This window comes from Cynoglossus semilaevis, chromosome 12 (genome assembly GCF_000523025.1).
Source record: "Cynoglossus semilaevis isolate Cse_v1.0 chromosome 12, Cse_v1.0, whole genome shotgun sequence".
Lineage (NCBI taxonomy): Eukaryota > Metazoa > Chordata > Actinopteri > Pleuronectiformes > Cynoglossidae > Cynoglossus > Cynoglossus semilaevis.
Window position 1 is genome coordinate 7,942,562 of NC_024318.1, and position 16,468 is coordinate 7,959,029.

At 40.6% G+C, this 16,468-nt stretch overlaps 1 protein-coding gene across 19 annotated transcripts in view; it reads left to right on the forward strand.

The window, feature by feature from the left end:
• LOC103387282 (neurexin-1a) overlaps positions 1–16,468 on the forward strand; it is a 285,061-nt gene that overhangs the window by 205,622 nt on the left and 62,971 nt on the right. For 18 of the 19 annotated variants that reach the window (XM_025060588.1, XM_025060596.1, XM_025060592.1 and 15 more), the window contains one exon: positions 2,842–3,023. In XM_025060588.1, coding sequence (XP_024916356.1) covers positions 2,842–3,023 — 182 coding nt within the window. Of the gene's footprint in view, positions 1–2,841; positions 3,024–7,728; positions 7,799–16,468 lie in introns of those variants that run through there. The other variant, XM_017037335.2, reaches the window with a different exon arrangement.

The window sequence follows — 16,468 nt, forward strand, 5'->3', positions numbered from 1 at the left end:
GACCAGAGTGCTGCCAGATCTGGATGCATTCTGACACGAGGCCAGATTGATTCATTATTTTTAAACACAGGAAGCGTGTGTGTGAGGAGTTCATCATGTCGAGCTGATTAGTGGTAACACTGAGGCGTAAGAGTAACCACTACCTGCACAGAGAAACGGTATCTCTCTCACTCTTTTCCGCCAGATCCCTCTGTGGATATGCAAATGACCGTTGGCGGTAGAAACATATGTGGGAGCATATGAAGGAAAAATAATTACATCCTGTTTTATGGGCTGGTATTGCGTTTCAAAACCCCGCTGATTCTACCTGTATCCATTTCTTCCTCCTTTTTCCCCCTCTTTCATTAGACAGCGGGTGACCAGGGAATAAACTGAAACTATTGTCAAATTAAAGAGACAACAAACAGGCAAGCATTTCCAGGACACTGCTATATCTAATGACTACAACAGATCCATATCAGGGCCCCGTGTCTCCTGGGAGCGCAATAACAAATATGGTGCTGGTGCATAATTACTCCCACCACTGGAGTTACACAGGCACGTGTCTGCTGATTTCATGCCACTGCAAAGGCGTGTAGGTGTGCATTAGCCATGTTTCTTCATGTACCCTAATCCCCTAACAGTCCCTCAAGGAGTTCTTACAGCAGCCCTTGCAATCTTTCATGGATTTTAGACTGGTGCTCCGGTCTCTGCTAGATTTATAATCTGCACACTCTCTGAAGCTTTCTGCCGTCCCATTTATATAATCTGAATGTCACAGGGCGACTGGTGTCTTGGCATGTTGGCCGTGCTGTTTACACATTTAAATTAAGGCTGACAGTCCCGCATTTGTACCTTTTTTTATTTCTCTGGTCACTGACAGCACATAAGCGGTCTGTAAGATAAAGCAAGTGTCAAACTATATGAATAGACAGTGTGGAAATGAACGCTTAGGGGTTCACCGGGTTCCAACAGAAGCATGATTTAAGAGCTTAATTATGATGAGTTGGAGCAAGTGTTTAGGGGCTTCAGGGTCGCTTTGTGTGTCTGTCTGTGTGTGTGTGTGTATGTGTGTGTGTTATCAAGTAGAGAACAGTTTGGAATTCTGGGTCATCTGCTGTAGATGGTGTGTAAAGATATGCATTACTGTAACATGATGTGTGTTCAGCAATGTCTGCCGCTCTATGAAAAATAAATGATGTCTGCTTGGAAAATATATTCCACTTAATGTCTTCTCCTTCTTAGACGTCATTAGATTCCATAACACATTATCTGTTAGCAGAAGAATGCTAGCGAGTGGAGTTTTGTGGCATTATGTTTTACAGATGCCAGTCTTGCCTAACGACGACTTTAGATCTCGTCATAGACTTTTGTGTTCCTCCAATAATTGTTAGCCACATCTTTGCTAATTGCAGTAGGCAGCCAGCGTTCCTTGGGCTAACGGCTGCCTTTGCATGAGGACTGAAATAATAGAATGGAGAAGAACAGTACACTTAAATCATTGCTTTGCCAAATGAGCCGGAGGGGAATAAAACAACAGCAATAAATAAATAGGTAAAAAATGTATTGACGGTTTAAATATCCTTGTTTACAAGAAAATATTGGAATTACAGTCAATGAGATTTATTATTTATCGTTTGGGCTGAGGCTGTTTAACTCCTCGGACCTATGAATATTAACACAATGCAACTCTGGCACCTTCTCTCTCTCTCTCTCTCTCTCTCTCTCTCTCTCTCTCTCTCTCTCTTCATCTCTCTCACTCTCACAAACATACACACCTCCCTGCATACGTAAATGCATATCACACTGTTGCACCCTGTTTAATTTTTCATGAATATAGCTATTTTTATGCTAATTTGACAGCTGCATTCATTTCCCAGCTTTCACACAGATATTTGTTTCCCAATCACGCTATGCTCTTGCACACTATGAACACACACACACACACACACACTGATTTCCTCCATGGCCATCACTTCTCAATTTCTTAGAAGCAGTGAATTGAAACACTGGCCCGATAATGGAGGTTTTGTAATTGGGTAGAAATGGAAGCTTGTTTTATTCAGATGAGTATGGCAGCTTTAAAAAACTGTAATACAGTTTCTGGTTGGCCAGCATCAAGACCCCCAGACGGTTCTTACTCTAGAACAATATCCCAGGTTTAATTGACTACCATCCTCTATTAGTCATGAAGGGCTTATTTCTAACTAATAATTTGACTAGGTCACTAGCAAATTGCTGTGAGGCCTGGTAATTACAAAGACTCCAACACATCACACAGGCCGTGTCAGGTCGGTCTGTGATGCAGCTTGTGAAGTCGATGTAGTAATGCAATGTAGTAATGTAATGTGACAGTGAGTAAATGGTTTGGAGGTCAGACAAAGGCTATGATTGGACCTGTCAGTCAGTGACGGTGCTGTATATTTCCATGTGAGATGGGGAGACTTTTGTAGTAAAACCACCTTTATTTTCTACTATACTAGAAGAGCAGTAGCCTGCAGTGACACTAAAGAAGTGTAATTGTGCAGCATTAGGAGGAAAGTGTCTCCTGTCTCTATCATTTCAGCCACACACCCCCCCCCCCCCCCCCCCCCACAAAAAAACTAAAACACAATTCTCCCCCGACCTGCGTCGGGGGGTGGTGATAACATGGCTACACTTACTCTCCCAGTGGGTCCTGAGAGTGATGTGTCGCTGTGTGCTTTGCAAAGTCATTACTTCACACAACATCGAGCTCCCAGTACACTCTGAACTGATCTAGAATCTGCTACAGTGATCCTGGCATTCAGTGCCTGTTGTCAATTACACACTTTTTTCAGGCATATCCATTTGTTTAATGTCTGCTTCTTATTTCTTTACCAGCTGGAACAACCTACATATTTGGACGAGACGGTGGGCTGATCACATACACCTGGCCGCCAAATGACCGTCCCAGCACAAGGGCAGACCGGCTAGCCATTGGTTTCAGCACGCACCTAAAAGATGCTGTCCTGGTGAGGGTGGACAGCTCCTCTGGCCTGGGGGATTTCCTGAAGCTCCACATTGTGAGTTTACAATACACTGTTTCAATTATACACATATTTAGTATTTTACAAATACATGACATCGAGGCTCTGATGATAATGGTGGTAAATGGCATAGAAAGAAGAGCAGGTGATATTTTTTTTATCAAACTGAACACAATAATCAACAGTATATTGTCTTCTGTCATTGTTTTTCTCTGTGCCTGAAAACAAAGCCCATTTCCAAACAAAAGCAGTGTGTTTGTAGCTGCAGTAACTGATAATAAGGTTTGCCGCTGCTACACAGTGCATTTTTCAGGTGGAGGCAATTCTGCTGGTAACCACGTAACCTTTACTCACCAGTGGCCATTTACTGACATCCTCATCCATACAAGCTGTAAACACACAGGGTGCACACATACATCACACACAGGAAAACTACACACAAACACGCAAAAATCTCTCTCTGCCTGAGCCCCGTCTGTCGACAAAATCACATTCAGACACAGAGTGGTCGCTGAAGTGCGATTGTCTTGGGGACAGAAAAAAACGTAATGTTACTCTTTCACCTCCATTCTCACACCTACATTAATTGTTAATGTGGCCTTTTTACTCCCAAAGTTTCATTATTGAATAAAGTTTTGCCAATACTTTTAAATTTTGACTAGCAGGTAGATATGACCAAAATAAATCTATAGACTTCTTTCCACCACGTCCTTCAGTGAGTTACATTGCAAATCCAAAGTAAGTTGTTTACTTTGTAAGCGCTCAATCAGAAATGTGTAAAAAAAACATAAATATTTATAGAAACCCCATAACACTCCCTCTTTCTCCCCTTCAGGGGATGCTATAAACACCCTTCATTTACCTGATTCAGAATACTGTACTGCTACATGTCTACACACATGTTTTACTTATGTGTTAGATTAAATGCGTATTAAATAAAGTATTGTCATGCAGGGTGATGTGACATTGGCTAACCTTTAAGGTAGCTTTATTAACTAATTCAAAACACACTCAGCCCTTATATATTTGATAAGATATATTTGCAGTGAAGCTGACAGTATCTAAACAAAAGCCTGTTTTTCTGTGCAACATGCTGCACTTTATTGTAATTTAGTGAAGTAAGAGACCCATGACCCCCGCTCTGGGTGATGTGGAGAAGGTGAGGTCTCTGATGGACTAGGTCAGGAGCCAGACGATGCAGCTTAGAGCAGAGCCATGTGCAGCCTGTGGTTGTTAAAATGCACAGCATCCAGTACGCAATTTTCAGGGAGAAAATGTTGATAAGACGTGTTCTTACAAGCGGGGCGGTGGGTTGTGAGAATCCCAGATGCTCTCGCATCAGCAGTCACCCTGAATGCTTTCTCAGAAATAATCTTGGGGCTCTGTAAATCATTGAATGTCAATGGAAAGAAGGAGTGCCGGAGAAAATGAGTCTTGAAAAGAAAGGAATGAGGCATGAACTGGGCCATGAAGAGATGGAAGGTCACGGTGTTGATCTTTATTCACAGAGGTATTAACGATCAGGACAAGAAAAAGATTTGGAAAGAGAAACACCAAATATAATGTTCTGTTTCCTTGAAGTATGAGTTATGTTTATTTACTTGCATTTTTAACACATTTCCACAGCTTAGCCCCCACACAAATCCAATAATAAAACAAAAACAAATATCATAATACATTATGAATTACAAAAGCTAATGATAGGGAGTCGCTCACTTTACACGTCTGTCATCTTGTCATTAATTACACTACAAAACACTTCATTAAACACAATGAACTGTGCAAAATTACTACCTTGGTACCTTTTTAGTGCCAGTGTGGCAGCATCAGCACATCGCCTGCAAAAACCATACTTATTTTAATGGTGCTTTAAGTGGATCAGTTATATAGAAAACCTCATTTTGCTCTCCATGTGGTCTAATTGGCTTTAAACTATAGACCAAGCCAAGTATGGTTATACAGTATATGTATAGACCGCCTACCCTTTTACCATGAATACAACAGTTCAAAAAAACCTTTTTTTTAGTATTCTTCTTTTGTAGTATAATTTACTTCACGGTTTTAGGGCAGAAAACCTTCTTGGAAAAGCTATCCCTAATTGCAGAAGACTGGGCTGACAGTGGATTCTAATTAGATTCTGAACCTACAAACCTGCTAAATGAGAAATATCTTGAAATATGTGAATGAATCATTTTTAGCTGCTCTCTTCAGCCTTTTTTGGAATGTGTTATAAGTATTACTTTTGAATTTAGATATTTCATGTTTAAACATTGTTGTCGTGCTGTAGACCAGCGCTTCTCCAAGTAGGGGGTTGCCCCACTGGGGCGGAAGTGAGACATTAAAGATGGGGAGGACATTTCATGGTTCAAGTGATGATGTTATAGCTGCACTTCTATTTTCTCTTTTTCAACTTTGTTATTTGATATCATTGACTTTGATTCATTATGGACGTTACTATGACATTACTTGATTTTAGTTCTTCACATTTGAAATGTAACTTGTCAAGATTTTTGTTGGGGCGACGATGCCAATTGAGTCTTTATAATCTCCACTTGTTGTTTGCCCTTTGTTGCATTGTTACACTTCCTTTCTTTGTAATACATAAACAGGCTGATATTTTTCAGTGATATCAGCCAAGTCATACTTTGCAAACAATCCCTTTTTATTGGCCCCAATCCCATTTTTTCTTCCTTCGCTCAGAACTGAGCATTTATGTCAAGAAATGTATCTTAGTTTTGTGCAATGGGATTAGACTAGATTAGAAGTATTCACCCCCCACCCCCACCCCCTCCATCTTCTTCCTCTACATCCCTCATGCTGTAATCTCCTGCTCCCATTTCATGATGACAAGAAAGCCAGCAGGGCTTGAAGGACGCCATCTCAGCTCACAGTCCCAAGAGGGAATTTTGTAGAGACCGAGATATAAATGCATCTCCAAGGAATAGTGATCCTTCCTCCGCCTCTCCTTTCTATCTGAGATAAAGACGACGACGGTGGAGTCAGCGAACCGTCAAATGTACGACAATCACTTTCCTTGGGCTCATTACTGTGGCTTACTTGAAGGATGGACTGGATTCATTAGAACATTATGCACTGCAGCTTCTCCAGTTATGAATTCTCCACTAGTCCCCCCACTTGTCTTAAGGTGAAGCAGGAGCTTTTGGCTAATTGAACAATTGTCCGCTCCACAAGGTCAATGGACCCGTCTGATACCGTGCCCAGGCAAAGAATATGTACATTTATAATTAATTACACTATAGCCTAAAGTGAAACCCAAGAACTTTTTCATGAAGGCAGTGCAGTGTCCAAGACAGGAATTTTTGTCATTAGTTATTCTCTGTAGCAAAGAAATCCATGCAGAAGACTATGGGAGAAACAGTAACCCCTCTGTAAAACATGCTGATGCATTTCACAGGCTAATATCTCCAGACAGAATATTACAGTAGAGGTGAATTTTACTTTAATGCTGTTAAGGTGTTTTATTCCCCACCAGAGACATTATTTAGTGTTTTTTGCACGGGTGTTATTGGAAATCAGTCTGTACATTTCCAGCAAGCCATTTACTGTAAAATGGAGGCTTTGCAGTTTCCCCTTATCTAGGTATTGTCAATGAGCAGCAGTGACAGTGACTACCTGATGCCTACTTTGGTCTCATATGGGCCCCCAGGGGCCAAGTGAGCTCGTTTTCCACCTCTATGAAAACACTAGGTTGGATTTAGGACAAAGCACTTCACCCTGTTTCCATCTAATTGTGTTTTTTCCTTTGAAATTGAAGGATGTACTCCAGCATAGAGTCAACCTGGTAACGTACAATATAAAGCAGTGAGAATAGTGTAAAAAATTAATGACTCATCTCAGGGAGCATGACTCCCCTCGGCCATTCTTTAGACCACTACTTTTGATGCAAGACATTTTTAATTGCAGTTTTATTTTCTGTTTTTATTGTAACATGGTTCAAGATAAAAATGCAACAACCACAGTGTGAGCACGGTGTTGTGAGAAAATACTTTTTTTTCTGCCTTACTGTAACTCTGATGATGCAGTATCGCGTGCTTCATTAAGTGAATTTTGCAAAGGTCTGTGTGATACTACAGGTGTGTTGTTACCTGGGAGAGGCGCTGAAGGTCTCAATAGAGAACCTGTGTCACGCTATCCCCAATGCTCTTATTAAAAGACCTGCCCAGGGATAGGATCTTCTTCCCATCCACTACCCTGGTATGGGTTTAAACCTGTTAATTACCTCCAGTGTAGGCTGTGCACAGACATTTATGTAATACTTCCTGGATTTACTGTGGTACAGTTTTCCTGAAGAGTCACGACATATTAGTCATTGAGCAAATACCATTTAAACTTTGTAGTTTAGAGATAAGTTTATTCAAGTATGTCATAAATTCATGGCACTCACATTATATTGTGTATATTGTGCTAAATGCTACACAAAGATTATCTAATTTATGACGCTAGAGATCATACGCAGACTATTGGGATTGCATAGAAAATTTTACATTGTTGGTTATCAAATACTGTATGTACTGACTTCTAGGACCAGTTAATGTATGCTATGTTTAAAAGTAATCGTCTGTCCTGACAGTTCTTTTAAGTGACCACTAGGGGTGACTTCAAAAGATGTTTACTGTTATGTACATTGTGAGAATGGAGCCATTCATTCTTACTTTGTTGTTCTCCTTTTACGCACAACAAAGCACCTGCAAGGAACAAAGCAATGCGTCACACACTGACTCAACAACAGAAATGAACAAGAAATAAAAAAAGAGCTCAGTTTAAATGTATCATTCAGTTAAAATAACATGGTAAGTATCCAACTCACCTTCCAAATTTCAGACTGGTCACTTTTTACATGAGGAACTTTTGCTTTTTCATGTTGTATACAACCCTGCAGGATGGTCTGTGGTGGATAAAGTCTATTCGTTTCTGCATGGTCAAAAAGATACTTATAAGTGATGTGAAATAAGACTAAGGGAATTAAAGCTGAAGTCATTCGGCTGGCACCTGTCTGTATGTGCTATCTAGAGGTGAAAGATTTGTAGATTTTTCCCAAACTTTGTGTAAGAGATATGTAGAATCTTATTTTATGTTTGCATATAAAAAGATGTTGAATTTTACTTCCAACAAAAAGGCTCAGCATCTTTTATTTTTTTGGATCTTGATATCCAACTTAATTATGCTTGATCATAAAAAATTTAACAACCTCTGAGTTTACAACCAATTTTTCAGCGTAATATTTTACCATCTGCTGGTATGCAGTCAGTTTAGGTATAAAAGCAGATGGGTGTTTTTTTTTTTGTTTGTTTTGTTTTGTTTTTTCAGGGGTCAAAAAAGAAAGGAGTTTTTCCCTGTAAGTTTTCATGAAATGTCAGGCCTGATGTGAAGGGCTGAATCGATGTGTTTATGTTGTAAAGAAACTGTGTAAATTTTTCATTGTCAAACTGTCACGCTCCAGTAAACATAGGCGTAAACAATCGTCCTAACAAGAGATTTGGCTTTTCATGGTTCGTGCTGATGCGAGTCACTCTGACTTTTGGAGTTTTCCTTTGTCTAATCAGGGTCAAAAATATAAGGGCAAAAGGACTTGCCGGATTTTTTAACACTTTTGTGGAACCAATATAAATTGGGTGTCATTTCAGGACAAATGACTTGTAGAGTAAAATCACCAAAAGCCATTTATATCTATCCTTAAATGTTGTCATTGTAAATATAAATCAATTTGTTTCTTATTTAAGAGAAGGAGAGCACTTTGTGATCATCATTCCATCCATGGAAAAGACATTGAGCTGTATAATACTTGATATGTTGACTAGTAATATCAAGGCAAATATAGTCTGGTTTGTGAAGTATCAGTTTGGGCAGCTGACCACTCTCTGGGCTCATTCTGTAGAATATTACTACATGTAACACCTCTGTGTATTTCTTAAAATCACTGATGGAAATTAAAGTGCTCTGTCTTCTCTGTGGGCCCGTGCTTTAGGAAGATCTGTCCATCAAAAAAAAAAAAAAAAACGTAAAATTTTTGCTGGATTTCTGTCAGAAAAGCATTTCAACACTCCTCCCTTCCCTGCTTAGCTCTGCCAAATTTAAAATCCATAACCACATGCCTTTCTCCTTTTATTTCACTAAGTGTCTGCAGAACCAAAAAACTGTCAAATGCTAGTCTCTGCTTGTCAGTCCGCGGTGCATTTTGTGGCACAACATGGGCTAATGGTGCTGTAATGGTGGAAGAACAGCTACGCCGTTAGGACATCGTGGTCTTAGGAGAGAACGGCCGCAGCTGCACAGCATGACCTCATTTAGTTTCTTATGCATGCGTTGAGGATGAGAAGACAGTGATGGGACTCAACAGCGGCCCTTCATGTTACACGTCGCCCTCTGCTGCACGGGCAGGCAACATCCGATGTGAGCATTATTTGGTTAAGCGGTGATGATGGTATGGTAATGGTGGCGGTAAATATAGCATTGATTTAATGTCAGCTGTGACTGATTGTGGCCACGCTTGTCTGTGAGGCTGAATGGCCTCCTGCTGCTCTTAGTCATAGAGGGGCAGACACTGGGCCCGATGATGTACCTGACCTCAAAGAATCAAATCTCATCATCTCCATATTGAGGAGGAACAGCGCTAGAATCACCATTACTCATCTTTCACTTCCAATCATTTCTCAATTTGTTCAAGCTCTTTGCCACTACAAAGCCAAGTGGTCCATGAAGAGGAATGATTTTGTGTGTGTGTGTGTGTGCGAGAGAGAGAGACACATAGAAACAGAGAGAAAGAAGGAGAAGGTGGGGGGAGGGCGTGGACAATTTGTGTGCATGTGTATTTGAAAAGGCAGGACAATAATGTACCTTCACTTTTATTAGTGTAACAAATCACAGTGAGTGGAGCTTGTCATTCTCCAAGCTGTTCGTCAATACATTATGGGCCTGCCTCATACTAGGAGATATTGCCATGGCTAACATGGGGTGGAATTGATTTCATTGTCAATGTTACACCGTGAGGCATGTTTGCTTTTTGCTGGGTGACAAGGTTAAATGGATTGACATTTAATACATTTCTTATTGCAGTTCAAGGGAAGACTTTTGTTCTCTGACTATGGCCCAGCCTGGTTGGTACACACTGTGTTCTACACTTGTGGATCTGTACATTCTTCTCATCATGGCAAATCTGTGTTTCTTTGCATGATGTAAGCCCGTGTACAAGAGCAGAGTGATTTCTGTAAGTTTTTGACTTGGGCAGTGTGACACGGAGTCAGCACAGTTTTTGACTTTTGACACAGCTGCCGTCAGCCTCGGGGAAGGATATAAATAGTCGTTGTGGTTCTCGCTCTGTCATGAGCAGAAAAACAGCATCTGCCATGCTGTCAGGACCTAAATCTAGTTATCACAGTCACTTAGACATTTGAAGATGAATGACAGTCCTAAATAAAAATACTAACTTTCTTTTCAAGTGCTGAAAGGTTTTGATGCACAGAGTGCCAGTGCATCTGTGAAGAATGTAGAAGATCCCCATCTTCAGCTGCCAATCCAGACAAACTAAACATAGAATGTGTTTATGTCAACATTCTAGAGACGGTTATATCCTTTCATTAAAAAAAAATGGTAGACGCCATAACTGTCTCCACAGTGTAATTCTGGACATGAAACTGAGGACAAAAATAAAAAAACGTTAAAGGGAAAACTAATGCATCCAATATTAATTCTTGAAAGAAATCAGAATTTTTACTGGGCTTATGGTTTGTGAGCCTTGGATTTAGATTACTAAACTATTGTCATTCAACTAGTGATACTTGCAAACTTGGTCACCCATGGTCACCCACATTCAGCAGCAGTTCCTGCCCTGGGCTTTTATACTCAGAAATACTTTCTCTATCAATTTTTAGAAACTTTAAAAGGTTAGATTTTGGATGGTTGTTTTTTTTTTTTAAATCATCCCAAGAAACGTTATATTTCATTTTTATTCCTTGACATTTTACAAGAATGTCAAGGAATTCTGATGATTAATTCTGCAGAAAAAAATCTTTTGCTCGTTAAGCTTTTCAGTTCAAAAAATTTTAAACTGTTTTGTAAATGTCAATGTCTGAAAGTCTTAAGATTACCTTGAATAATAGTTAATAGAATGATTTTGATTTAAGGTTTGTATGCTTCTGAATTTGACATTATTGCAAAAAAATCAGTATTTATATCATGTAAAAGTACAATGCACACTTATAGAAGGAGTATCTTGTAATCTGTCTTTCAACTAATTACTCCATAATTGGTTTTGGTTCCCTGGTGTTGCTGCTTTCCTATGCTTGCTATTGTGCTTACATAAAATATTAAACAGACAACACTTCTTGTTCTGGTCAACACAATTACTGTTTTTTGCTACATTGCTCTTATCTCGGGGCCCTTGTGCTCTTCACCCAATCCTACGAACACGCTGTTTTAATTATGCATTGCTGGGAAAACATTTTAAAGGCTGCCAACGTGGGTGAGCTGCTGCATACTGTTGGTGGTCTGGCTCAGTTAACTCCAGCGTGTCATCTCTCATATTCAGCTGCTTTTTCTGCATTTCCTCGTGTTTCACTTTATTTAGGGGAGTATCTTTTCGTATCTGACAGGAACCAGAAAATGATGCGATATTGTTACAGTTTGCTTTCACCAATAAACCGCACAGACTCATAAAACATTAAGAGCAAATGATTAGCAGGAAACTGCAGATTTAGACGCAAGACATATCATATGAACGTATGGAAATCAGCACAACTGAAACCAATCTTGACTGATCTGGGCGAGGCTGGGAACCGTATCCGCTTTGAAAACGTCTCGAGCTTCTGAGGGAGCAACCACACTGTCAGCAGAAACACTCATCTCACTTCTGTCCCCAGTTTATGAATAATGGATTTAGTGACCCTTCTTATATCCTCTACAGCTATACAAGTCAATATCACTCAGGTTTGACTCCAGGCTACGGCCATACTCTAGATGGAGATTTAACTTAAATATTGCCATTCTTCAGTTTATATATATTTTTTAAATATTACCCTTAAAGAAGAGATGGCTTCTCTGTGTAATTCTTTTTACTGTAGCTGTAAATCCTGCAGTAAAGCATGTGTCAAAGAGAGGTTGATCAAATAAACACTTTTAATCCACTTCACCAAAACCTCACTAAAAACTTCACTAAAAGATCAGTGTTTCTTCACTGCCTTCGAACATATAAACAACCCTGGAGCTGTTTGGGGCGGACATCACGTGTCAAACAGACAAGCGTGAATTACGTTGTACTTCTCTTTCCAACAGATTTATACAGTATACATACAGTGTGGTGATAAGAACGCTCCCTGGAACCCTGGCCTTCTTGTTTCATTTTCGAATCATGAAACATGTCTTATCTGGTGAGGTGAGGAGAACTCTTGCAGAAAGAACTCATAGATTTGTTTATGTTGCAGTAAATGTTGCACCATACAGGAGGCGTTAGACTTTATAGCTCATTCTGTGGGTCTTTTAAGTAGCCGCGCTGAGTTATGGTCGGGTTTACTTTTCCCAGAAGGGCAAAATAAACACCTTTGCAACAGTAATTAAAAGTGCACGTATGGCCTCATTCACTTTCTTCACCTCATCTCCTTCTGTCGCCCGGACATATAAATCTGCTTTGCCTGAGATATTTCCTTCTCCAAACTCCTTTCATAGACCAGTGCATTTACCAAATGACCTTTTGACTGACCATTAGCTTTTTTAGGGCGAGCCAACTTCACACATGTCAGTGCTTCACTGTGTGTCTCTTAAGATTTTAAGAACATCCAATGCAAAACAGCTCATTTTGAATAGTTTTATTATGAGTTGGAGATAAATGTACATTAAATGTCAGCCTGGTCGGTCATCATTGTCCACACCCTTAAACAAAGGCCTGCCCTTATTCCTAAAGCAATATATTTTTTGTGAGGCAATTACAGGCCCCGAAGCCGCTGTTATTTATATGAACAAGTAACCACTATTGAGCTGCAGTGTCGCCCACTACCCTCCTTTAATCAATAGAAATTTAAATCGATGACCAGCCAGTCAGTGAGTCTGTGTGTGTTTGTTTTTTAATCCATAAACATTCACTCCATAAACTCACAGACCTTGGTTGTCACAGCCATTATTACCGTATTTCCAGGCTGCAAGTAATTGTATAATCATTACCACTTCATGAAATCTTAATAGGTGCTGTAGATTAGAGGCAAAAGTAATGGCATCAGCCGGGAACTTGTGACTCCATCAGCAGTGGAACAGGCAGCCAGGGAGGTTTTGTGTCTGTGCAGAACTTACCTTTAGCCTGACTTTGGTGATTTAAGTCATTAGTCATTTTGACTGCTAATAATAAACCCATCCACCATTCACTTTCTGCCTGTTTAAATAACACACAAAATACCATTGCTTTATCGCAGCTCAGTTGTAGACCTGTAGTATTTGAGGTCACGGGCATAACAGCCATTATATCATTCTTATCAGAACACCAGGTACAAAAATCACCGTTGACATGTAGTTGTTCACGATGTAGATTTAGTCTTCTTCTTCTTTTTCTTACGGCTTTGTCCCTTTTTTCAGGGGTTGCCACAGCAAATCATTGATTTCCATATTGCCCTGTTCTCTGCATCTTCTACTCTTGACTCCAACGATCTGCATGTCCTCCCTCACTACATCCATATATCTCCTCTTTGGCCTTTCTCTTTGTCTCCTACCTAGATTTAGTATTTTTATCAAAGATGGAACCTGACAGAACCTGACAGAACCAGCTCGATGCGTCCTACCATCACTGGCTTCTCAAAAAGCTATAGGAAAGTGAAAAGGCAGTGACAGGGCGGGAGGAAAGCAGCAGTGAACCCGTCACCCACAAGGCCTTATCTGCCTGTCGTATTATTTCACCACAAAGAACCACAGGGCCCTTATCTAACACCCATCTCTCTGATAAGGTCTGCTGCCACAAACAAAATAAAAGACAAAAGGGAGGTGCAACGGCACAAAATGGCATGCTGCAGCAGGCCTCCCTCAACGTGTTGGCCCTTTATTACCTTCCTCTGCAAGATGACTGATAAAATTCCAAAGACAAAGAAGGCAGAAAAGACAGATGATAAGTTTGAGGAAAGACAAAGGGATAAAACCGGGAAGATAAAGTCTGTGTATGGACTCAAACATTTCATTAAAGGAAAAGCCTGCTGTTGGCGCAGAGGAATTAGGAGGATACAAAGAAGCCAAGGAGTGTGGAAGGATTAGGTCTGGGGAAAAGAAACAGAGACACTCGCATGAGTTCATTCTATTTGTATATCCTGTTTTTTCGTGTGTTGCTGGGGTTTTGGTAGAACTAACGACAGGTTGTCATGTGCAGCAGGGCCTTTAGAAGCAGTGTGACCATTTGTTGCTGCCTGTGTGGCCCTCAGACAGTAGCATCATGTATGTGTGAGCGTGTCTGCCCTCCACACTGTTGAGTGTTATTCAGTGGGCCGGTGAGAAAGAGAGCGAGGGAGAGAGAGGGAGAAAGACTATTTTCTGCTTCATCTTTTTATAGGAGACAGTTCAGGCATGCAAGCGAGATCTAAGTGCATGCAGACACCCACCATCAGGATGAGGCGCAGTCCACAGGCACAGGTTTTTCCCCTGTTCTTCATACAAATAGACTAAGTTGCGGTCGGTGGCAAATTTGACAAGAAGATTAAAAAAAAAAAAGCTGTGCAAAAGAATTCCTGCCTCACTTCTCCCCTCAGCTCTGTGCTCCACCAGGCACAGTTTCAGGCCTTCCTGGACATAGAGATTGAGACTCTTCTAATGCACAACATTTATCATCATGGCAGTTGTGCTTGCCATTGTGGTCTGATCACTCCCTGTGTTATAAACCACAGCTCAGTAAGAAAGCTGAGTCAGGAGCGGATGTAGAACACATCAGCGTTCACACTGACATTATGACGAAAGATGAATTGGCCATATTTCTACGTTACATTATTTTTGTTTTTCCAAATTAGTTCCTTATTAAAACATCTGAACTGTTGTGGCACTTATTGAAACACATCGTAAGTGCTGACAAAGATACGCGTTTCAGTTGTTGATTGCCATCAACTGCAATCCCACTGCTCTGCAGGTCTTAAACGTTCGGAGGTACCATTTCATTCCATGTGAGATAGTGATTTATTTGTGCTAATTCTGCTGTGGACGGTGGGTAGACTCATATGCTGCCTGGGCACCATGAATTTCCACTGGACACCTAGAACTCAGAGTTATAGTTGGAAGTGAAGGACAAATCCCACTGCTGTGTGTGTGTGTGTGTGTGTATATATGTGTGTGGTTAACTTGTTGTAGAGAGTAGGGGGTCGGGGGGGTAGAGGGAGTTCAATAAACTCGTCACAGGCCTCATAAAGAAAGGTGACATTTACAGCAAAGCAAAAAGGTCAAGGAGTGGAGCCTGATGAGATCATAATGGAGTTAAAGGTGTTTTTTTCCCCGGTCACCTGAAGAAATTAATAACAGTGAAGAAGTAAAACTGAAAGGGAGGCACAAACTCAATTTCTCAAATAGTGGGAAGGCTTCCCAACATAGTAAGTGTATAACATTATCTCGTTAAATATTCTTTTAAATATAAGTATGTGGAAAGTTTTTTTTTACTTGTTCTTGACAGTTACGTTATCAGACTTTATCTAGAGGTATATTTGGTCATATAATGTAGTTAACATGTACCAAATGTGTCATGAAATGTCTTGAATATGGCCAGTGTCCGACGACTACAAATAGAAGCTGATTGGACCGGCATGGACGGAAAGTCTGATAATGTAGATCCAATTAAAAAGTCCCAGACTGGGACTAGAGCGTATGTCTGTGCTGAGCCACACACACCAGGCACAGACATGTCCTCATTAGCTGCAACAATGTCGTTGAGCCTCGCCAAGATGCTGCCTTCAGACATGTTAGATAACAAAAACGATACTTGCCTGTCCTGTTATTGTGAAACTCCTCTGAATTCCAATTCCAAAGGCTGACTGTTAATGGGAGCTGTGTCTGGAGATAATGTTAATGAAGACAGTAACTGAGATCGGAGGAAGCCATCAGGTTTTGGTGTTCAAATGAAGCATTTTTTTTGCAGTTTGGGTATTGGTAGTGTTGCCAGTTTGGCAGATGAATCTTATGGGCCTCTTAGACCTTTAATGAAACACTGAAACTGGGGAGGAGGATTTGACTGGCGCGGTCCCTTTTGGCCAAGTTCTCTCTCCTCTTCGTCATGTGTTTTACTGACTGTCAGATTTTCAGATTTTAATATTTATGTGCTTGACGATGAGAAAAGGAATAATAAGTTAGATAATAATAATAACTCAGTTAGTCTGAGTAGATAGAGAGACAGCGTGTGTGTGTGTGTGTGTGGCGATGTGCCTGCCCCCGGTGTGTTCTGGGTGAGCAATCATGTGATGAACTGCCTTTCCAACACTAAGGCTGGGGCACACTCAAGCCTGCGAGTTCCTGCTGCTGCTGCG